Here is a 25,426-nt window from a genome sequence, read left to right as displayed (position 1 = left end):
AGAAAACCTCAAAGGAAACCAGCTTGACCATAAGTTAAATTAGAATTCCTAGAAGAAATGATGCAAGCTTTTTTTAACTCAAAAATTTTTATTTAATTAATTTAGAATATTTTTCCATAGTTTCATGATTCACGTTCTCTCTCTCCCCTCCTCCTGCCCCCCTCTCGTAGCCAACGAGCAATTCTACTGGGTTTTACATGTGTCATTATTATTAATATTTGATACAAGCATTTTTAAAAATGTTTAAAATGATGCTAAGTGAACTGAGAGTTTTTATTGGAAAAATTAGAAAAGAAATGAAAACTACAGAGGAGAGAGTTGGAAAGAGATTTATTAATAGGTTAGCACAAGAGGTATAAAACCTTATCCAAATAGGACTCCCTGAATATAAGAATGCTCCAACAGTAAGTCAATGATTCCACAAGATGCTGAGAAATATTAAAATAAAGCAAAAAAAAAATTTTTTTAAAAAGGAGAAAATGTAAGGTATCATATAAAAAAGTAACAGACCTAGAACAGATCAAGAAGATACCAAATTACCTAGAGGCCATTTAAAAAGAGCTTGAAAATCATATTTCAAGAAATTAAGAAAATTGTCCAGATCTCAGAATAGAGGGAAAAAATGAAAATAGAATCCATTGATCATCTACTGAGAAAAATTCCAAAATGAAAACTTCCAGCAAGGTCATAACCAAAACCCAGAGCTTCCAGGTCAAAGAAACAATAAAAGTAGTCAGAGAAAAAGAGTTTTAAGTACAAAGGAACAGCAGTCAGGTCCACAAGATTAAGCAGATTAATCAGAAAGGAAGAATATGATAGTCCAAAAGGCAAAAAATGGAGCCTTACAATGAAGAATAATTTATCTAGCAAAATTAAGTATAATGGGGGAGAAAATGGACCTTTCATGAAAAAGACTTCCAAGCATTCTCTCGAAAAAAGACCAGAGCTAAACAGAAACTCTGAGAAGCAAACATAGGAATGAAGAGAAACATAAAAAGATAATTGCAAGTGAACAATCAGAAAAGCCACTGTAAGGAAAAAGTATTTATATTCTAATGAGGTAGACAGGGAGAAGGAATACTACAAACACCATCCAAGAACCATAATGTCATCATCAGGAGTCAAGAGTTAAATAAGGATGGAGGGCCTGAGAGTGATATGTTAAGTTTGTGACCTTGAAAAGAGGGGCAGCTAGTTGCCTCAATTGACAACTGAAAAACAAAATTTAATTTTCCTTCCTTTCCTTAAGATTCCTTCTAGCACTCAAAGAAATCCTTAATTAAGTGTAAAAGCCTATTTCTTCTAAGTAGATCTATAGTTGCACCTCTGATCTTTGGAGATGAGTGACAATATGTTGTGTGCTGATGCACATCATTTGTGAAGGTATGAATGTTTCTCTAGCCATCACAACTATCAAAAATTCATGTACTGCTCATACAATGGATAGATTTTGCCCTATCCACTGTGAAGTCAAAGCATATAAAAAGCTATAAACTAGAGGTATCAAACAAGGGGCCTACAGAGAAGCAGCAATGCTTCTTTTTTTTTAAAACCCTTAACTTCTGTGTATTGGCTCCTAGGTGGAAGTGGTAAGGGTGGGCAATGGGGGTCAAGTGACTTGCCCAGGGTCACACAGCTGGGAAGTGTCTGAGGCCGGATTTGAACCTAGGACCTCCCATTTCTAGGCCTGACACTCAATCCACTGAGCTACCCAGCTGCCCCTGCAGCAACACTTCTAAAGGAAGGCTTAAACCAAATTAATCAGGAAATATTTAACAAATTAAATATAAATACAATAAAATATAGATAATTTTACATTTTAAAACTAAGTAAATATGCAACCTGCAGTAATCTTTATGAATGGGTTTCTTTTTCAGTGTGATATATCACTGTTGTAAACAACCAGGCAGACCAATTCCTAGGTCAAGGGCATCCATGCTGTAGAAAGCATCCTTGTTGAAAAGCAATCAATATGCCATTCTTTGGCACATCACTGGGGTATTCTCAACTTTGCATCAAGCAAAAGGTAATTTTGGAAATTTTTTTTATAGGGTCCAACAAAACATTTTAAATAATTTGTTTAATAAAAGTCATTCCCCTTATTTCTAGGGGCCTATCATTAAGAGAATGTTAAGAAAACAAGGACCCCAGAGTCAAAACCAGAGATTAATCTGTTACCTAAAGCAATACACAGTTGTGAATGAAGCCTACTTAAAAATTAATCCCCTCCTCAATTCAAAGTATAAACAAACAATAAAGATTCAGTTAATTTGTTCATAGATCTAAATAATGAAAGAAACTGGACTAACAATCAGTGTTTCTGTGATGGTCTAAAAAAAAACCTCAATTCATAACAGCAATGATGTTCTTTTTCAGATGTAAAAATGTTAGAAATACTCTAGGAATACCAATTGTTTTTCCTGGACAGTAAGGCAGCTTCAATACTCTTCCTTCCAACATGTGTTCAAATGGCAATATACATAAATTTATAAAACTAACAACACAAAACTTAGTATTATGTTTCATTAACACTTTGGTTTGTCAGGTTGGCATAACCTTAAGATTTTTGAAAGGCATGAGTAACATAGTACATTCAGTATATCACAGTATCTTTGTTTTGCTTTTTCCTGTGAATGGGAGGGAGGACTGCTTTTTAAGAATATTTAGGATGCAGTTTTGTCATTTAGCTCCCTATTTAGTTATAAGTAAAGCAAAAGCTAAGGGTCTGGTATAGCAATGATGTTAGAGAACCAGAGATCAAGAATACAACCCAAAAGCTACTGCTCTCTGAGGTCGAGCATAAAATCTCCCTAATATAAAGGCTGAAGGGTGGACAAGACACCCAGAGGATGGACAGCAAGAGGCTAACTTCAGATAAATTGTCACCCTCAGTCTCCATGTATGAAGTCAAAGGGCTAATTTGTAAGATGTGCAAGCCTCTACCTTTTGTGCTTAACAGCTCCCGCCAGCAGCTTCGCCTGAGAAAACTTGTTCTTGGTTTCTAATGGCTTCACAGATAATTTCTTCTCCCCTTCCTTTTTGGTATCTGAAGATACTCCAACTTTGGCAAGAGTGCTGTGAGTTCAAGGTTAAGGATCAAAGAAAAAACCAAAAAAAAAAAAGTGACTTTAAGAAAAGGGTATTCAATTGAGCCAATTTAAGAAAGATAGGTCACCCCACAGGAGTTTCAAATACTCTGATACTACATAATGACACTTGTAGTTGATAAAAAAAGGAAAAAAAGACTTTTCCCATTCCATCGTAAACCATTATCATTTACCATTCTAACTTGTTTAAAAGAATCAGAGGGGAAAATTAAATAAAACCTAAGTCTTACCTCAAATTTCCAGTCATTAACTACTGAGTAAATTCAAAGTTATCCCATAATTCCCAATGATATAACTAACCTGATGCTTAGTGCATGACAATTAGATGTCTTAGCAATAGTCAGGGAACAAATGGTTTTTCCTTAAAAAAGCCTTTATAGAGAAGGTAGAACTTAAGGAAACTAGATATTGCTGAATTGGTCTTATGAAAACTAATACTAATTTATAAAATATAATTAAGTCTAAGCAAACATATTCAGAAATGCTTATATAGCAAATCTACAAACAAGACTTTTTTGTCTTTAAAATGCAAATCATTTAGTTGGAATGAAGGTATTTTTCAACATTATATACTTGGTAGATATATGTATATGTTTCCTGGAGAGCACAAACAACAAATATTGCTTACTTTTCTTTCTCTTCACTCTCAGAAATTCTTTAACCAATCAGTGCTATAGAACAGAACAACAGTGACATCTAGTGCTCAAGATATCACAAATGCATTCATCATGTGTTATTTTGTTTAGCTTCACACAAAATTAACAATTTCTTTACTGAAAACTAAGGAGGATATGTATCAGCCTCATAGCACCTCATTGATTCTGTGACCAAGAGTAATGAAGAGAGGTAAGTATGGTCTGCTTGTTAAGCTACATACAAGTCAGAAACCCTCTAATTCTAATTTCTCTAAATCCCCAGGGGAAAAGCAGAGGGACAAGAGTTTGTTTTTAATTTAAATTTTATTATGAACTTAACAGGAACCACATAATATGCACACATCCAAAGAACATAAAAAAGAGATGGAACATGAAACTGTGAATCTAACTTACAGTTTTCTTTTCCTTTTATGTAAATAATAAATTCAATATGTAAATTTAATTTTCAAAGCTGTCCTGTCTGTGTTTCCTTATGGTCTTCCTTCTGTTCTCTTCTATGCCTTTTAAAAAAAAATGTTTGGGAGCAACTAGATGGCACAGTGGATAGAGAGTCAGGCCTGGAGTTGGAAGGACCCGGGTTGAAATTTGGCCTCAGACACTTCCTAGCTTTGTGACCTTGGGCAAGTCATTTAATCCCCATTGCCTAGCCTTTACCACTCTTCTGCCTTGGAACTAATACTTGGTATTGATTCTAAGATGGAAGGTAAGTGTCTTTTAAAATAATAATAAATGAATGAATGAATCTATGATCCTGTATTCCTACCCTTCCTCTCCATCCCTTGCCTGACTGTGTAGAGGTCAGTTCTGTTCTGTTCAGGCTGAAGTTTATTATGACCTTCCCCAAAGTCCTGGCACTGGCTAGCACCTATCTCAGACTTTTAGGACACCAAGTCATTTAATCATATTTGTCTAGCCTTTGCCCTTCATCTTAAGAGCTGTTACTAGTGCAGAAAGGGTTAAAAATTTATTTTTTATTTCTTGAAAGATACTCTTTTCTTTTTTGGGGGGTGGGAATCCTATTCTAACCCTCTTACTCCCATTGGGAAAAGAAAAAAAGAAAAAGAAAATCCTTATAACAAATATGCATAGTTATTCAAAAACTAATTACCACATTGATTATGTCTCAAAATGTACGTCTCCTTCTGCAACTTAAGTCCTTCCTCTCTCTCAGCAGGTCTTAATCAGAGTACTTAAGGCTTTCAAAGTTTTTTTGGTTTTTTTTTGGTTACTATATAAATTAGTCTAACAGTTCTGCTCACTTTTTATCTGTTTACATAAGTATTCTTAAGTTTTTCTGAAACTGCCCTTTTCATTACTTTTTTTGGCACAATAACAGGCTATTATTCATAATTTGTTCAGCTATTCCTGAACTGGCAGACACTCCACTTAAGTTTCCAAAATCTTGCTGTAACAAAAAGAGTAACTATAACTATTATTGCTCAGGGGAGTCCTTTTCCTCTTCCTTTGACCTCTCTGAGGGTACAAGTATAAAAGTGATGTCACTGGGTCAAAAGATTTCATGATTTGGGGTGCAAGGCTCCAAAATATCTTATAGAATGGCTAGACCAATTCGTAGCTCCAACTGTGTATTAATGTGCTAATTTTATTAATGTCTTGATATCCAGACATTAGCTACCCTAAGTCTTCTCATTTATAAAATGAGAATTATATAAGACTCCCAAATTTCAAGTAGTATTTTGAAGATCATCTTAATGTTTTTAAACCTACTATGGAAACAGATCCCACTTTAAATCTAAATATTAATTTCCAAAGAGCAAAAATTACAGAAACGTAGTTGTTATCTTTTGGGCTGAAAATGCCAACACAGCAGGTATAATGTGATTTTTTATCTATAGGTCATCCATTAACAGAAGCTAATTCCCTATGAAAATGTTTTCATAATTAATACATAAAAGAAAAATGAAAATACTTGAAATTAACCCCCCAAAACTCCTGCATTATTTATTTATTTTGGTTATCAGTGATGACTTTTTTAATGTGGAAACTTACAGTGAGGTTGACTATTTTTATACTTCTGAAGTAATTCTCATAGAGGTCAAATTTCAATAAGTAATTCAAAGCGTTGCTAAAACTCCTCTATTTGTACTACTGCAATGTTGACTAAAAATCAAGATTTAATTTTTCTTTTAGTAGCTTATAACTGCCTAAGGTTTTTGGTATACCTTGAATAGTAAGTCATTTGAAATATATGACTCAGATTCAAAGCTCAAGGAGCTAGCTGGTGGTTTAAGAGGAAAGTGCACAGAATTGGTTAAAAGGTGTTACAAAAGCAACCCATTCAAGGAGTGACATTAAAAAATCACCTAATTTTTCTGTAAAAATTATAAAAGCTAACTATAGTGCTTTAAAACGTAAAGTGCTTTATATATTCTATTTATCCTCACTTAAAACAGGTGCTATTCATTACCCCATTTACAGATGAAGGAACTAAAAATGAGAAAGTTTAAGTGACTTGCTCAGGGTTCACACAGCTGGAAGTATCTGAGTACTACAAGCATCTGAATAGTAACATAGTACTATGTATATGTGTGTGCATACACACACACACACACACATATATGTGCATATATATACACATATACATACATATACACACTCCAAACAGGTATATGTACTATATGCCTATACACACATATATTTGATGTATTTTACATGTCTGCACACATATAAACACACATGTGCATAATACATAGAATTATGTGTGAGTTATATGAGTCCATACTTGAACTCAGGTCTTCCTAACTCCAAAGTCAGTGCTCTATCCACTTATAACACACGATTGCAAAGTAGACACCTTTTAGGATTCTTGTTGTTGGTTTAGTCATTCACTCCTGATTCTTTGTGATTCCATGCACCTGTCCACAGGATTTTCCTGGCAAAGATAATGGAATGGTTTGCCATCTCTTTCTCCAATGTGTCCCCATTTTACAGATGAGGAACTGAAGCAATTAGGAGTTGTGACTTGTCCAGGATCTTATAGGTAGTAAGTGTCTGAGGCTAATTTGAACTCAGGTCTTCCTGACTCCAGGTCCAGCATTCTATCCATTTTGCCACCTAGCTGCTCCATAACCTTTTAGATTAGGGGATGCCTAAACAGACTGTGGTACAAGAAGTTAATGAAATATTTTTTTTTTTATCCTGGGACTCCATTCTAGGAGCATAGGGCCACAACCAGCAGGCAATGGGTCACACTGTCGCTCGGGGTCACCCAGCTGGGAAGTGTCTGAGGCCGGATTTGAACCTAGGACCTTTCGTCTCTAGGCCTGGCTCTCAATCCACTGAGCTAGCCCAGCTGCCCCTACTTAAGGTTGCAGTTTCTTTAGCAGATGTAGTTTTTACAGGGTGGGGTTGCTAGCCCCACGCCCAACCCTCCTCCTTTTTCATCCAGGCTAGGGACCGTCCTTGGCCCAGGAGTGGTAAGGGTGGGCAATAGGGGTCAAGTGACTTGCCCAAGGTCACACAGCTGGAAGCATCCGAGGCCGGACTTGAACCTAGGATCTCCAGTCTCTAGGCCTGGCTCTCAATCCACTGAGCCACCCAGCTGCCCCCTAATGAAATATTATTGTACCATAATAAATGAATATGATGAATTCAGAGAGGCACAGGAAGACATACGAACTGATTTAGCATGAAGTAAGCAGAACCATGGAAACATTAAAAAAAGCAATGTAAATAAAAAGAAAAGTGAACACTCTGTAATTAATAACCAAGCCTCAGAGACAGGTTGAGAAAGTATACCTCTCACCCACATTTGCAGAAGGGAGGAGCTATGGGTGTGGAACATTTTCTCTACCATCTTTTTCAGATGATGTGATTCTTTTTGGAAATGAATATAAAATAAAAACAAAAGATATCAATAACAATTTTAAATAAAAATAATCACTTGGTTTTAAATACATACAATATAGTGAAGTGCAAACTGTTTTATGTAAGAACACATGGAAGCTAAGGGAAATTATATTCTGGAGAATTATGAAAGCAATGTATTATGATAACAATCACAAAAAGTAAAAAAAATCTTAACTTAGAACTTCAATATGTCTTATCCTTCAGTTCTTATCTTAAAATGTATTTACCTACTCATGTGTCACAGTATTCGTATAATATGCATGAGCTGGTTGGGAGGTCTGCTTTTCATCTCTTTCCTGGATTATCAGAATTATTCAAAAGTTTCCATCAAGAGTAAATACTCTTAAAAAAAAAGAGTAAATACTCTTGGGGGGGGGGGGGGGGGAGGCCGTTGGGTACCTCACTGGATTGAGAGCCAAGCCTAGAGACCGGAGGTCCTAAGTTCAAATCTGGCCTCAGACACTTCCCAACCGTGTGACCCTGGGCAAGTCACTTGACCCCCATTGCCTACCCTTACCACTCTTCTGCCTTGGAGCCAATACAAAAATAAAAAAAAAAAGAGTAAATACTGTTCACTTCCTAGATATGTGATCCTAGACAAGTCACTTAACCCCAATTGCCTGGCCCCTGCTACTTTTCTGCTTTGAATTGATACTAAGACTGAAGGTAAGGATCTTAAAAAAAGGAAGAAAAAAGAGTAAACTCTCTTGGAGCCTCCAAAGAATGTTTCTGCACAATGTCACAGGACTATATATCATTTCTTTTGTATCTTGTTCATTGGAAATCCTATCTGCCATTTAAATTTTGACAGTTTGTCAGATATAATACCAAGGTATAAAAAATAAAATACACGCAAGGGTTCCATCTAACTATAGTGAGGTCTGAGGCTGTTGCCTGTTATATTGTATTGCCATGATACTATACTGCCTCTAAATAACATTATGAAATAGAATAGACCTTCTATCGACCAGGCCAAATCTCTCCTGTAGAAATTAAGTCCCAGAGGCAGAAGAACTGATTTTCTGACTTTCCTAACTTTTGAGTTACACACAAATAACTATTAAGATTTGGGGATCTGGTTATAATTCTAAACAAAGTGGATTTGAGATTGAAAGAGAGATTCTTGTTCATTGTAAGAGCTCCATAAATCACAGATTCCTGAGACCATCTAATCAAATCCTTTCCCTTTATGAATGGAGAGAATTAGACTTGGGGGCACTTGCTCCCTGACTGTGAGATTCTACTTCCCAGTTCAACATTCAGTACAAAGGATATTCTGTATTCCTTCAGTTCTTTCAGTTCTTCTTCCCTCCGCTGTTTTTCTATTAGCTCTTGCTGCCGAGAAACCTCATCAAGGAAATTTGTCTCATCTTCATTTAAGCCTCTTACCATATTTTCTGAGGAAATAATTAGAATGAGGCACATTTAATAGGCTAAAGGGAAAATATCACCACCTAAAGCCTTTTTCTTTAATATACAGCAGGTCCTCCAGGGAACATGAAGAGGGAATTAGTAAATGACTCTGCTCTTTGAATAAACAACATGACATAAAAACATTCTACTGCCCCCTTTATTACCAAATATGAGTCCACAGACATGATGGAGAACAGAGATTAAACTGGACTTCTTAAGATTGAAACAAAAATATTTAATGCTGTATGAATGGGCAAAGGGCTACAGATTTCATTTCCTTCTAAATGAGAATTCAAAATCTGTAAATCAGTCATATGATATTATGGGCTCTCTGGGGCAAAGCATCATGTGAGGCAAAAACAAGCATAAGACAATGGCCAAAGCTCATGAGTCACATAACTTTCTAAGACTTACTGAATTTGAACTGTTCCTCATATTCTTGCTGCTTCTTGTCTTTTTGTTCCTGAAGTCTTTCATATAGGGAGCGAGGATCATATACCTCCTCAGGGCATTCTGAAAAGTAGGGGAGGAAAATCCAAATGTACTTTACAACTTTCTTTAAGAGTAATTCTGGTGCCACAAGAAGCTCTTTTTTGTAATAGAGGTGACCATGAGGTCTCAAAGGCTTTGCTTGACAAACCAAAGTTCTGACAGATTCCAATAAACTGGGAAGGATCTGGGTATAGGCCCAGAAAGAGTCATCTAAGGAATAGCCTATTAGAGATGCCTATGACCTGAGGGCTAGAAACCAACAAAAAGTGCTAAATGGTCTTCATTCCTCCGTCTCCCTCTATTGTGGTAACTGACAGTGGAAAAGTGGAAGGAAAGGAGAAAAGTGTGACATGAATCATGCTATTTGGGGAAAATCTATAAATGCTAGCATGACTGTTCATACTTTCAATGTTCAATCTATCTAATGACCAAGCTGATATATTAAAATTAATGAACATTCAGTGTGTGCTGGAATGTGCACTGCATTTGGAGTCAGAGGATCTTGGACTCAGTTCTTCTCTTTATTAGCCTTTGTAACCTTGGGCAATTCAATTAACCTTCCTGGGCCATGGTTTCCTCATCTGTAAAGTTACAGGATTGGACAAAATGATCTCTAAGGCACCTCTGGCTTTCAATCTATGATGCTACAATATTGACATTCTTGCTCTGAATAAAAATAAGTTTAAAAAATAACTAAGTGAGGGAGTTCTCCTTACATACACATTGAAGCTAGTAGAGCCAGCTTAATCATGTACCTGAAAGCAACAAGAAAAACGTATTTTTTGGTCTTCCCAGTTAACAATGCTCAAGATGAATATAAGCATACAATTAACTATTAAAATTGTTTTGAGGCTTATCAGATAACCTTTAAAAAATGGAAAAGTAGAGAAGCTCTGAGAAGAAACTGTCAAGATCCTTCCAGTTCAACTGGTGCTAAGAAAAGCAGATGGGTAAAGGGAAAAGAATGAGTGCTTGTTACTTATGTGACCTTGGATAAGTCACTGCAGCTTCATCATCTGCAAAAGAGGGTTGGACTAGCTGATATCTAAGATTCCTCCCCAATCTAGATTCATGATATCATAATCTATGATCTTTGAACAACTGCAAGTGAGCATGAGAAATTGGATCTATGGGATCTATGAAGAAATTATTTAAATAACTTCAAACCATCAACAATTATCAATCATCAAACATTTGCTAAGAACCTACCATGTGTCCAGTATTGTGGGTAACTGTAGGGCTGGACATGAAAAAATGCTCCATATCACTATTACTTAAGAGAAATAGAAATTTCACCTCATACTCTTCAAAGGAACAAAGATGATAAATAGGTAGAAATAATGTTGGAGGGCTGTGGAAAGATAGCATTTTGATGTTATTGGTGGAGCTATAAATAGGTTTAACTATTCTTGAACTATTTGTAATGGTGTGGGGAAAAGTTATTACATTGTTTGATCTAGCAAAATCACTACTGGGCAGGAAACCCTAAAAGAGATAAAAAAAAACATAGTTAATTCCCATATATAACAAAATATTCATAGCAGCACTTTAGTGGTAGCAAAAAAATGGAAAGAAAGACGCCTAAAGGAGAATGGCTGGAAAAAATGTGTTATATTCATAGACTATGAGGAATTCAAAGAAACACAGGATATGAACTAGCAGATCAGAAGGAAAGCAAAACCAGATGAGTGTTGTGTATGTGTGTGTTTATAAATCTATAACTACATATGTGATATAATAAATATAACACATAATAGCTATAATAATACAAATTAAAAGAACACTAAAAAGAAGCTGAATTTAGATGAAATGCAGTGATCAATAATGATTCTAACAATGAAATACTCTTTCCTCCTTTCAATAGAGGCTGAATGATAAGTAAGTCATCAAATATGGTTGTGTTGCTTGGTTATACTCAACTGTTTTCCTTTGTAAAAAATGGTGTGGGCGGGTGGGAGGAAGAAGGTAACCAGGGAATATCTGTGGCGTAAAAAGCAAAAAGCAAAAATAAGACTTCTTAAAAAATAGGACTCCCAGATAGAGGCATTAAAGACATCAAAGGCTTTTTGACACACTAGGAGCCTCAAATCTGCTTGTATCATGAATAAGTTCTTATAAGAGAAAGTCAGGTGAGAGGCAGCATAATAGAGCTCTATCTATTCCACTACTCTCATAGTAGTAAAACACTATAAAGAGTGACAAATGTGAAGAAGTCAAAGAAACATAGGAAGGCTTGGTTGAAGAGGCACAGAGTAAAGAAAAAAGAAACAAAGAATATATACAATGACTTGCTTTGATGCATTTCTGATCTCCCTAGTGTCAATACTCCTTCCATTGGTACAGAATGAAATGACTTCAAGTCTTTTCACTCTTTGCAATTTTTGTCCATGTTCCTCTTTCTAGTGTGACTTCTACTTAATATTCTGGGAACCTTTTAGGTCTCTACATAGCAAGGCAGAAAATTGGTGTTATAGGATCTAGAGTGTTGGACTGATAATAAAAAAGACTAGAGAAAGATTTTCATATTAAAAAAAAACACAAGCTATATGACTCCAGGAAATATGTTAGGACTGTAAGTTGCAGAGAAGGTGCTGAAGTGGTGAACAACTCATACCCACTATATTCTGGCCTAACCCTGGCAATGCTTCATTTCACTCCTTGGAAACATCATTGGCTCTAGAGTCAGAGGATTTAGGTTTAAATCCTGCCAGGTACTTTGTGTGATCTTGGATAAGTTAACTTATCTTTTTAGTTCTTAGTTTTCTAATTTATAAAATAAAGGGATAAGGCTGGACTCTTAAGGTGCTTTGAGGTCTAGATCTATGATCTTAACCTCTCTGTCCTAGTTTTTTCATCTATAAAATGAAGGTAACAATAGTCTCTCTCTCTCTTTTTAAAACCCTTACCTTCCATCTTAGAATCAATGGTGTATATTGGTTCTAGGGCAGAAGAGTAGTAAGGGTAGGCAATGGGGGTCAAGTGACTTACCCAGGGTTCACACAGCTAAGAAGTGTCTGAGGCCAGATTTGAACCTAGGACCTCCCGTCTCTAGGCCTGACTCTCAATCCACTGAGCTACCCAGCTGCTCTCTATTCTCTATTTCTTAATGGTCTTGAGGATCATTTGAGACTTGCAATCTGCAAACCTTAAGTGCTATATAAATATCAGTGATTAGCTATTATTGTGAGTGGAGAGGCGAGTTCCTCCAGATACTCCTGTTGTATTACTAAAACTCATCTTAGCCTGTTACTATCAAGTTTGTTTTTGGAACATTTATCTTCCATCTTAGAATCAATACTAGGTTTTGGTTCCAAAACTTTAAGGGCTAGGCAATTGGGGTTAAGTGATTTGCCCAGGATAACACATCTTGGAAATGTCTGAGGCCAATATTTGCACCCAGGACCTCCCATCTCTAGGTTCTTCAGCCACCTAGCCACCTAGATGCTCCTATAAGGTTTTTGTTTGTTTGTTTGTTTTAAATCCTTTCTGTCATCCAACATGTTTAGTTCTTCACAGCTAGCTTTGTCATCTGCAATAAAGCAGACCTTTTATGACTTCCTACAAGTCAATATACCAAAGACAGATTCCTGAAATAGTCCATGAGGTACTTTCCTCAAACTGACATGAAATTATGCTCTATGTTCTATTATTCCACCAATTTCTGAATCCTACCTCACACATCTAACCCACCGTTTCCATCTTGTTCACAAAGATGAGATTGCCAAATACTTTGCTAAAATCTAAATATGCTATAAACCACAAATTAACAGAATGAGAAAAGATCTTAGCAACAATGAAGATCAAGTTATCATTTTTCAGATAAGATCAATGAGTCTCCAAAAGATGAACTGACTTGACACCTAGTAACATCAATGAATTGGAGCCCAGTTTGCTTATTTCCCATTCAACTATATACACCTCTGTACCTTCTGGATCCTCAGGTTTTCGAACTTTTTCCCATTCTTCCTGTCTCTTTTTACGACGTTCATCTAATTCCGTCTCAGATACAAATCTCTTTTTGATAATAAGATTACCATCATCTCCTCCATCCATAATGAAACAGCCTGTCCAAAAACAAGAGTGAAAACTAGTATTGATATTCAATATCAATTGGACAAATATATTTGTTAAGCTGCATCATATTCAGAAAATATACAAGGTATCTCAAAAATCTTAGTGCAGTTTTTAGCTTTAATAGCATAATACTTTTGGAAAGATTCCGTATACCTCAAAAGCTTCCTAGAGCATAAGAGGAGAGAAAAAAATATGAGGATGATTTCCAAAAACATTCAAAAGCATGCTGATTTTTATCTATTTCCTAATGAAAAGGATTATCTTTACTCTCAAGGAAATCATTTAAAAAATCAGCACCAGAAGCAACTGAACTGCTTTATCAACATAGTTTTGACAATGCAAACTGGATTTAGAGTCAGAGCAAATCCCAAATCTACTGCTTATCACTTCTGTGTGACTTTGGGCAAGTAGATTAAACTATTTGGGTTTTGATTTCCTATCTATAAAATGAGGGATTTGTACTAGATAACTTTTAGTACCTGTAGATAACCTGGTTTTCTATATCTATGACTCTACTTCTAGTTAGTGATTAGTTTTGTTTTTTAAACCTTTACCTTCTGTCTTAGAATCAATACCATGTATTGCATATAGGGCAGAAGAAGAGCAAGAGCTAGGCAATGGGGGTTAAGTAGCTTTCCCAGGGTTACACAGCTAGAAGTGTCGGAGGCCACATTTGAAACCAGGATTTCCTATCTTTGGGCTTAGGCTCTCTATGCACTGAGCCACTTAGCTGCCTCTGGAGTAGTTAGTTTTATCACCATTTGTCTGCTTCATTAGGCTTATGAAGCTGACCTAATTTTAAAAAATGCATTAGTCTTCCCAAGTTCTTAGTCTTCCTTGACTTCTCTACAGCATATAATAATGGTCTCTACTCCATTTTTCCTTGGTTCTTCTAACTTTAACAACTAAAGATTACTGATTTAACATTTCTTACTTAGCATTCATTTACTCTGTGGCCTAGTCAAAGGGTCCTATTGAGTAACAGAATCGCTCATTTTTATAACTATGCCAAGAACTTTAAAATTCTTAATAGTGGACTCTGAATGAAATAAAGGCAATATTTAAGAAAGTACCACCTAGGGGGCAGCTGGGTAGGGTAGCTCAGTGGATTGAGTGTCAGGCCTAGAGATGGGAGGGTCCTAGGTTCAAATCTGACCTCAGACACTTCCCAGCTATATGACCCTGGGCAAGTCACTTAACCCCCATTGCCTAGCCCTTACCACTCTTCTGCCTCTAAGACAAAAGGGAAGGAAGGAAGGAAGGAAGGAAGGAAGGAAGGAAGGAAGGAAGGAAGGAAGGAAGGACCACCTAACANGGAAGGAAGGAAGGAAGGAAGGAAGGAAGGAAGGAAGGAAGGAAGGACCACCTAACACAAGATGTATTAGATCAATGATTCCCAAAGTGGGCGCTACCGCCCCCTGGTGGGTGCTGCAGTGATCCAGGGAGGCGGTGATGGCCACACTTTTTTGGTATTACATTCTATACTGAGTTCAATAAATAGTTTCATAATTTCCAGGGGGCGCTAAGTAATATTTTTTCTGGAAAGGGGGCGGTAGGCCAAAAAAGTTTGGGAACCAATGTATTAGATGAACTTAACCCAGTTTTGACTATTATAGCTAAAAGTAATTATTGTATTTTTGGAAGGAAGAGGAGGAAGAAAAAGGAGGGAGGAAGTTTGGTTTTTAACCCTAGGAATTAATATCCAGTATAATGGTATGAAAAATTTTATTCTAATTCTTTCAGAAGTATTTCCCCAATTTCATTGTAAATCATGGCTACTTCAGGAGAGATTAATTAATTATTGGTGATTATAAATATTGGAAGATTCTTCCAATAAGATTATAAGATTTAGTGCTAGCAGTATCTTAGAGATTTGAGTCAAAACCTCCTCATTTTACAGATAAGAAAACCAGAGCCTAGAGAAATGAAAGTCATATAAGTGAATTAGTGGCCACAAAGAGATCTAAATATTCTTCAGAGCTCCTGTGGCCTAGTCCCATCCCACAAAAGGATTCAGAGGTCACCTAGACCAGATTCAGTTGGGGAGGGAGGAAACTTCTAACCCCAAGAGTCAATTTCTCTTCTCTCTGTGGTTCATTATCTCTACTTAAAAGTGAATCTAATAAAATCTTCAATAAACCTTAAGAACAGTTCATGTCTTAAGTTTCCCCAAACAGGAGCATCTTATACCTTTAATCATCCTCTCTCTTCCCCACAATTTTCAGTCTCTCCTTATCCACTATTTCTTTCTCTTCCCTTTCAAAGTCAAACATCTTGGAAGAGAAGATTATACTTGTTACTTCCATTTTCTGCTCATGCTGACTTTTCAACTTTCCTTGTAATCTGGTTTTTTATCTTCTTTCCAAGATTACCAATGAGATTTTCAATTGCCAAATCTAATGGTCTTTTTTCTCTGTCCTCTTCTACCACCTCCACTTAGGTGACCTCTCATCTCTGGGTTTTCATGGCATTGCTTTTCCCTCCTGGTTCTAATAGTCACTCTTGTTTAGTCTACTTTGTAGAATCATCACCCCTTTCCCATTCTTTTCTTTTTTTTTTTTAAAACCTTACCTTTGGTCTTGGAATCAATACTGAGTATTGGTTCCAAGGCAAAAGAGCGGTAAGGGCTAGGCAATGGGAGTTAAGTGACTTGCCCAGAGTCACACAGCTGGGAAGTATATGAGGCTAGATTTGAACCTAGGATCTCCCCTCTCTAGGCCTGGCTCTCAATCCACTGAGCTACCCAGCTGCCCCCCCCCCCCAATCCTTTCTAAGTGCTGTAGCCCATGCCTCTGTCCTTGATCCTCTTTCTATACTCAGTGATATCTTCACCCAGGGGTGTAATTATTACTGTGCAGAAGATCCATAATCCTGTCCCAGTCGCTTTCCTGAACTCTAGATTTGCCTCAACAACTACCTATTAGATACCTCCAACTCAATGCCTTACTGTCAGTCAGTTGGTCAGTACTTATAAAGTGTCTACTATGGACCAGGCACTGTGCTAAGTGTCAGGAATACAAAGAAAAACAAAAGATAATCAATCCCTACTCCCTTAATAGCACCTCAAACTCAATATATCCAAAAGATAATTCATCTTCCATCCAAAACCTTCCTCTCTTCCTAATTTTATTTTTATAACAGGCACTACTATCCTTGACTTTTTCCTTTCACATTCAATTTTTGCCGAGTCTTATTGCTTTTACCCCCACCCCATAACATTAACTCCCATCCATTCCCTTCTCTATACTCACATAGCCACCAACCTAGTTAAGACCCTCATCCCTCCTTGCCCAGACTACTGCAATAGCCTTGTAACTCATCTCTAATTCTAGTCTTTTCCTTCAATTCATCTGCTGCTAGATTGAAACTCCTAAAATATTCCAAGCTCATCTGATCATGTCACCTCCATCCTACCTAAGGAGTTTCCCTCTTACCTCTAGGATTGAATAAAAATTTCACTTTAACTTTTAAAGCCCTTTATAATATAGTTCCAACTTACCTTTCCAGTCTTATTTATATATACTTTTACTTCATTCATTCTATATTCTAGCTAAAATGGCCTGCTTACGATTGCCCATACATGACAATCCATCTCCCTTCTACATATACCCGTACAAACTATCCCCCATCCTAGAATGCACTCCTCTCCTTTATAGAATTCCTTGTTTCTGTTCAAAGCTCTGCCTATCCTGATCTCACCAGTTTCTTCTAGTACCCACCCTTCCCCTAGAAATTTTGTTTGCCTAATAGAATATAAGGTCTTTTAGCAGTGTCAGGCACATAGTAGTCTTAACAAAGGCTTGCTGAATTGACTATATACTTTCTACTACATCATGATGTAAAGGCTTGCTGAATTGACTATATACTTTCTACTACATCATGATGTCTCTCTCCCTTCCTTTAACATCCAAACTTTAAGCCCCATTCCTTTGTATTGATGAAAAAACAATCCAACAGAAATATCTACCTTTTACCTCAAAATGAAAGGCATTAAATTGTTCATTTTGTCTTACTGGGTATTTGGGAAGAAATAACTTAAGAAAACCCTCTGAGAGGGGCAGCCAATACTTAGTATTGGTTCTAAGGTAGAAGGTAAGGGTTTAGGGAAAAAAAGAAAGAAAAAAGAAAACCCTCTGAGAAAAAAGACTTACTTTCAATAATTCTCAGGGAAATCACATAAACAAGCCTTTGTTAACAAAAAAAGCTGAAAAAGTAAGAATGATCTTTACAATACTTGTAGGCAAAAGGCAAATTTATAAGACAAGAAATCTGTCCAATTTTCTTAGAATTATTATAACTCAACTTTTATTCAATAAATAGTCTAAAATAATATAACACTTAGCTGTAACAATATTATCTCAAATAGAGAGGCTGAAATTAGAAATCACAGCTAGTTACAAAAAAGAAGTAAAGCATAACTACATAAAAAAGAGAACTTAGGAACTTTTGATGTGAACAAAGATACCTCCTCTACTCGTCTGGTTGTCTCTTGGAAGCAGTCACCCAACCAGAACTAAAGGATGAATAAAAAGTGAGTTCATTTTAAGGCAATTTTAGAAGTCTATAATGACCTGGGAATCAAATGAACTAAACTAGATGGCCAGGAGATTATACAAAGAATCTCTAAGAATTTTAAGATGAACATTCTACTTTTTAATTTATTTTAATTTTCTTTTTTCCTTCATCTCATACTTTCTCATCCATCATGATTATCTCCTTTTAAGCTCCAGAATTTAAGCCCTGTCTCTCTGAAAGGGCAATCCAAAAGAAATATATTCTCTTCCATCTTAAAAATGAAAGACCAGCACACATTAAACATTTAAATAATACATGCTTATATATAACTACTAGTAGTGGCATTGAAATGGATGTTTAAATTCTACCCCTCTCCCTATTCCATCTAAAATTTCAGGAAGAAGAGTCCCATATATCACCATATCCAACCCTGTTAAAAAACATATCCAGTGTCATGAGACCTACTGCTTTCATAGGCCTTTGTGCACACATGGCTATAACATTTATGTTTATAAATAACAAAAGTAGCACACAACTATGTTGTGATGATGTTTAGCTTCGTGGCAATAAAACTTCAAAGACCATTCTAAGTATATTATACATTATTCAAGAAAGTGAAAACGTAATTAGAAGTTGAGGTAGAAATAGAAATAATTTGCTTTAGGAACTTTTTTTTTTCATTTATACTATGTTTTGGTTATAACATACTTTGTTTTGGAAAGAGAAAGCAAATAACATTGCTCTCTTTCCTTCCTTTTCCCCCTTATCCTTTTTCACTCACAAGATATTGACCCCCAAAGTGACTAATTTAATTGCCAAACTATACATAATCATAAAAGGCCAATTCAGAAAAAAAACAAGAATTCCAATAATTTTAACTGCACACTGACAAAGAATATGGTTGACAAAAAATGTGGTTCAAATAAGTTAACGGGCATTAATACCTACATTTTAAGCTAAATACTCTCATCAGTATACTAATGTGGCTGAATCAGAGCACAGAATTTTATTTCAAAATTGCTGTGACAGACATACTTCAGTACTTCATGTAACCTGCTACTCAAAATAGAGATATTTAATTACTAACTTCACAATAATGCTAGTTCTTGACTTTCTCTTTTTTTAAAGATTAGGTCTCCCCATCTTGCTCTGGCTGAAGTACAATGAAGCTATTCAAAATCCAATCCAAGTACTTAGAGAAGCTTCAAACTTTCTAACGTGGGATCAATCAGTCCTCCTTAGGCAAACTGACATACTGTTCATCTTCCCCACCCCCCCAGCTCCTCAGGATTCACCCAGTAAATGCCAACCAGTGCAGACAGATACCTAATCAACATAGTCTACTGCAGCTCAGAACTCCCAGCTCAAGAGATCCATCAGGTTCAGCCTCCTCAGTAGCTGGGATTACAGGTGTATACATGTCCAGTTTAGTTCTTAATTTAAAAAAATCATTCGATTAAACCAATTCCATATCTTAAGCTGTATGATAACAGTTAAGGCCTTCATTGTTCCTATCAATGGGCATGGCTCTGTCCAACTTAGTAATGGCTTTCTAAAATTAGACTATTGAAAAATATTTAGAAAGGGGATTCATAATTTGGACTTTTTCTCAGCTTTCTGGTAATAAATCAGATAGGCCAAACTATTCCTTTTATTTGAAAATATGGTAGCTAATATCTTCCTCTGTCTCCTAATGCTCTTTAGACCTAATCACTTAGAATTTTAAAATGCAGGGCAGCAACTGAGCCAGATGGTAAAATTCTATCCCAAATAAGGGCTAATTCGGTTTGGAAGATGTTCTATTGAGCTATACTTTTTTTACAAATAACTGTCTCTCTATATGGCACAGACTACTTCATTTCTCACTTTTCTACCTATGTTAGCATTTAACACTAGACAAAATGATCCTCTGCCAGTCACACGATCCTACTAAGTCTATAGTATATTCCAAAGGCAGGTTTGGACATAGGCCTAAAGTTAAACTAAATCCAGAAAATTAATTTTGGATTGATAATTTTAACATAAAGGGCATTTTACAAAATGCTTATAATTTTAAGACTCAATCACTTCCTAACAAAATTCAGACTAAATCATATAAAGTTTACATGTTAATTTTCCCCACATCATTAAGAATAACTGAAAGGATTTGCTTTGTTCTGAATGCAACTGAAAATCAACTAACTGATAAATAAGGAAGTTTCTAAGACAATATGATTTATATGAAAAAAGTTACATCCATATAAGTCAATAAAATGAATGTGCACTGCCATATTTGGTGGGAGATAGAAAATTAAGACACAATCTCCATCCTCATAGAGCCAGACAGTCTTCTAAGGCATGATACAATACAAATAGCTATAACATAAGGCAGAAAAATGTAATCTTGCAATAAGAACTATTTCAAGTTAAGTATCATGAAGAGAAAGAGAACACCCACCCAAGGAGGGAGGGACAGGGAAGTATAAGATTTGGCAGTAAGGACATGGCAGATAAGATCAACTGCTATGATTGCTTATAATAAAGGAATGGTGGCTCTATCTGTGCTATTATATAAAGAAATTTTAATTCAAATAACTCTGCTGTAATGTCCTAGAGAGCCAAAGTTTTGCATTGCACATCACCAAATTTTTATCAGAAACATCATTGAGGGCTTTTCAAAGGATAACCCAAGATAGGACATACTAAAGCCACTGAGTAAGAGGTCACAAAGGTATAAACTTTGGGAAAGACTAGGTCCAAAAAAAATACAGCAGAGTTCTGCACCAAATTACTATTTCATATAGTTTAAATTTTGATTTATGCAAGCAGCATGATCTTAAAATGTCAAAGTTCCTGGGAAGGAAAAAATCAATGGCTGAAGTTTTAAAACCTTATTGACTTAGAGCTTGCTTGCCATCTTTTAAATTCTTCATATTTGCCATAGCTCTCTTCTTCCCAAACAATTAAAGGGGGAGATCTTAGGCTTAAAATTTCCAAAAGTTAGCTTCTGCTTCAAGCTCAATTAGAAAGTCTACAAAATCTACCTTCATCAGAGCTCAATGTCTGTGCCCAGGACAATTCAGGCTTCACTTAAGACTATACCTTTCCTTCCAGGATTTTAATGGGTTTCATAAAAACTTTTAAGCAAGATCTTCCTGTGTTTACTTTATTGCACTACCTTTTCACACTAGAAAACAAACTCAAGAAAGCAAAAAATGTCAATAGCACATATTTTGTAACAGGTATGACTTCTCACCACCAGACTTTCAGTTTATAGAGCTATCTATATCAGGATGTATTTTCCTCTAAATATCTTCCAGGCTTTGGTTATAAAGATAGGTGGAGGAGTAGCAGGGTGTTGTGTAAAAAATGTATCCTGGACTTTGTCAGAAAGACCTACCTCTAACACTTACTAGTAGTATAACAATGAGCAAGCCACTTAATCTTTGAGCCTCAGTTCTTCATCTGTGAGATGAACATAACATCTTTAATAATCTACATTAGAGAGTTGTTATGAAGTTGAAATAAGTGGTTTCAGGAGTGTAAATAACTACATGTAAGAAAATTCTCTTAAAATAAACAACTGTTTTGCAACTTTGAATGAGTTGGTTAGTTGCCTGGTAAATGGAAAATTTAAGTGACTTGTCTAGGACCACATAAGCCAGTAGTTTGTGGGCCAGAGGCATACCCATCTCCTAATCCAGGCAAATATTTTTCAAGTCTTCTTTTCCACTTTTACCCTTCCCTTAAAACATAAGCCAAAGTCAATAATCTCATGCAAGTTAGATGTTATTTTTATATTTATGTAATATTTTATAGTTTTACAAAGTGCTTTCCTTTCTTGTCTATGAAGCTAGTCTCATTCTTCCTAAGAGATAAAGTAAATTGCCTTGGAAATCATCAAAGAAAGAAATCCAAGCTTCTGAAAAAATGCTCCACTAATAATTAGAGAAATGTAGATTAAATCAACTCTTAAGACTATATCTCACTATCAGATTAACAAAGTGGTCAAAAAATGAAAATACAGATGTCTTAAAGGCTGTGGGGAAATGGACAAATTGATACACCATTGAAGATGTGAATTGGTTTTCTGGGAAGTAATTTGAAAGCTGGCTCCCAAAATTACTAAAATGTATATTCTCTTTGATCTAGCAATACTACTACTAGTCTATATCCCAAAGAGATTTTTAAAAAAAGAGGAAAATATATGTGTACAAAGAGATTTCTAGTCATCTTTTTATGGTGGCAAAAAAATTGGAAACTGAGGGGGTAGTATCCATTAATTAGGGAATGGCTAAATAAATTATGTTATATGAATATAATAAAATACTGTTGTGCTGTAATAAAAAATAAGAGAATCTGGGAAGATGTGTATGGAATAAGAAGAAAGTGAGTAGAAAAAGAATAATCTACTATAAAATCATATTATAAAAAGGAACAACTTTGAAAAACTTAAAAACTCTGATAGAGGGCCAATGAGGAGAAATGCTATTATGGATTAAATATGAAGAATAAGATCTTATTTTACATGATCACTATGGGAATGTTTTGCTTGATTCCACTTATTTGTTATGAGGGCTTTGTTTTTCTTTTCCTGGGGAGAGGGGAAGGCAGGAGGGAGGAACTTCATAACTGAAAAAAATAAAATTTTATGGTGAGAAAGAAAAAAATAATTTCTCCTAGCATTTACTATACTAAATCCTGGCATTCGACACCCTCTTAAAATTGGATCAAGCCTCCTTTTTTTCAGCCTTTCCTCATACATCTAACTCTCTCTCACCCTAGGATCCTTCTTCCATATACTTTTCTCTCAGTTCTTTTATTTAAACCATTTCCCCAGTCCTAGAACAGAATTTTCTTCCCCATCCTTCTTAATTCTCTTTTCTTAATAAAATAATTTTATTTTTTCAATTACATGTAGAAACAATTTTTGACAACTGTTTTCTGACATTTTGTGATTCAGATTCTCTCCTCTCCCTCCCTGTGGTAGTCTAATATGTTATACCAGTGCTTTCATAAAATACATGTTTCCATATTCACCATGTTGTGACTGAAGACACACATCACATATACAAAAAAAACTCACAAAGGAAATAAAGTGAAGGATGGAGTACTTTGATCTGCAATTATATTCCAACAATTCCTTTTTTGACTATGGATATTGGTTGTTTTTATCATGAGTCCCTTGGGGTTATCGTGGAATCTTGTTTTGCTGATAATAGAAGAAGAAGAAGGAGGAGGAGGAGGAAGAGGAAGAAGGAGTAGTCCATCACAGTTGATCATCATAAAATATGTTAGTTTACAGTTTTCCTGTTCTGCTCACTTTTCATCAATTCATATGTCTTTCCAGGGTTTTCTGAACTCATTCTGTTCATCATTTCTTATGGTACAATTGTTTTCCATTACAACCACATACCACAGCTTGTTTGGTTATTCCCCAATTGATGGACAACCCCTCAGTTTCCAATTCTTTGCAGCTACAAAAAAATCTGTGAAAAATATTTTTGTACGAGTAGGCTCTTTTCCCTTAACTCTGATCTCTTTGGGATATAGACCCAGTAGTGGTATTGCTGGGTAAAAGGGTCATAGAATTTTGTGGCCCTGTCATCCTTAATCCTAATGCCTGCCTTCTGTTGATTATTTCCATTTTGTCCAGTAAATAGCTGATAGTCTTTTTTTTTTTAACCCCTTATCTTCCATCTTGGAGTCAATACTGTGTATTGGCTCCAAGGCAGAAGAGTGGTAAGGGCAGGCAACGTGGGTCAAGTGACTTGCCCAGGGTCACACAGCTGGGAAGTGTCTGAGGTCATATTTGAACCTAGGACCTCCCGTGTCTAGGCCTGACTCTCAATCCACCGAGCTACCCAGCTGCCCCCTGATACATAGTCTTTTGCATGTTGTCTCCTTCATTAGAATGTGAAGCTTCTTGAGAACAGGGACTGCCATGGGCCTTTTTTTGTAACTCTAGTACTTTTCCATATGTATATGGTAAGTCCTTAATGACGTTTACTAAGAGACACCCCCACCTCCATTTGCTGAAGTCTTTCTGCTTGAAGGTCCAGCTCAGATGCCATTTTGTTCATGATGCCTTTTTTTTCCACTGCTCTCCACCCCTCAATGTTATATCTCTTCTTCCGTATTATGGCTCTTTCCTCGGTCTACTAGTATTTGGTATCCAGGTCTCCTGCACCAGGTCTTTCTCTTCATTTCATCTCCTCTTCCTCCTCCTTTCCCCCTGAAACTCCTGCCTCTGTATACCTAGGCTCGGATCAGAAGCGCCAGACTCTGGGGTAGATGCTTAATAAACCTTGGCTGAACCCAAAGCACCAGAACCACGCTCTTAGGGCCCAGGGCCCAGCTTAGAGCCAGCTTGGATCTAGGGGCCACATCCAGGGCTCTGGGACCCTCGGCCAAGCGGATCCTCCGCGTCCTCTGGGCTCTGGGGCTCCAGATCTCCTCTGGGCCTCCTCTTCACTCAGATGGTCACACCACTTGGAACCCGACTGTCTGATGAGGCAGTGAAACAGCTACGAGAAAGCACCAGGAACGAGCAGGCGGCCGCCCTCCGCCTCCGCCTGGCCATGCACCCTTAGAGGCCGGGGCGGGCTCCCCGAAGCTACACTGGAGACCCCCGGCTTTCCCCTTTCCCGCCCTCCCCCCATCTTCCCAAGCCTCGGTACCTCGACCATAACACTAAGCCCTCCCTTCCCACATAAGTGTCTGCTCTGGAAAAAAGGCCTGGGAGTGCAGGCCTCTCCGCCTAAGCCGACTCCTCACGTCCCTTGCCGCGTTCACCTACCTGCACACCTCAGCCGAGACCCCCTCAGCAGCGCCCACCCTCCTCAACCGCCACCAAGGCCTCACTTTTCCCCACTCCGACTTTGCTTTTTGAATCCTTTTGACCCTTCAGGGCTTCTGCTCCCTCCTCCACTGCAAGACCCGCCTACCCCGAGGTAGATTGGCCAATCTTTTTCGCTCTTCCTCCCCGGCTCCCCGGGCCCAAGCAATGGGAACCCTGCTTTTCCATACAACAGCTCAGAGGCCGGGCAATCTGATTGGATTTCTCACGCCTTAGCGTGAGCATTGGCTAGCAAAGACGAGGGAGGGGCAAAGCAGATGGGTCACTTGACTACGCTACCTGGATACCGATTGGTTGATTCTAGAAAAGACCAACGGGGAGTGAGGTGGGTGTTTCCTAGGGGACGGGAGGGAAGGCGGACCGGGGCGTTACGGAGCGGGGGAGGGCTCAACGCGGAATGGCAGTGCCGGGGCTGCGCGTCCATCTTTTTCGCCCTCCCAGAGCTGTCACAAAGGAGTCGC

General features: G+C 37.1%; 1 protein-coding gene across 1 annotated transcript in view; it reads right to left on the bottom strand.

The window, feature by feature from the left end:
- PSME3IP1 (proteasome activator subunit 3 interacting protein 1) overlaps window positions 1-24,991 on the bottom strand; it is a 39,050-nt gene extending 14,059 nt beyond the window's left edge. The window contains exons 1-5 of the mRNA XM_044664128.1: window positions 24,906-24,991; window positions 13,465-13,602; window positions 9,461-9,559; window positions 8,909-9,030; window positions 2,944-3,077 (exon numbers count right to left, since the gene is read on the bottom strand). Coding sequence (XP_044520063.1) covers window positions 2,944-3,077; window positions 8,909-9,030; window positions 9,461-9,559; window positions 13,465-13,591 — 482 coding nt within the window. The 5' untranslated portion in view covers window positions 13,592-13,602; window positions 24,906-24,991. The remainder of the gene's footprint in view (window positions 1-2,943; window positions 3,078-8,908; window positions 9,031-9,460; window positions 9,560-13,464; window positions 13,603-24,905) is intronic.
- Between the last annotated feature and the right edge of the window lie 435 nt (window positions 24,992-25,426).

Source organism: Gracilinanus agilis, chromosome 2 (genome assembly GCF_016433145.1).
Source record: "Gracilinanus agilis isolate LMUSP501 chromosome 2, AgileGrace, whole genome shotgun sequence".
In the NCBI taxonomy this organism is placed as follows: Eukaryota; Metazoa; Chordata; class Mammalia; order Didelphimorphia; family Didelphidae; genus Gracilinanus; species Gracilinanus agilis.
Note: the sequence above shows the minus strand (reverse complement) of the source record. Positions and strands in the feature narration are given on the sequence as shown.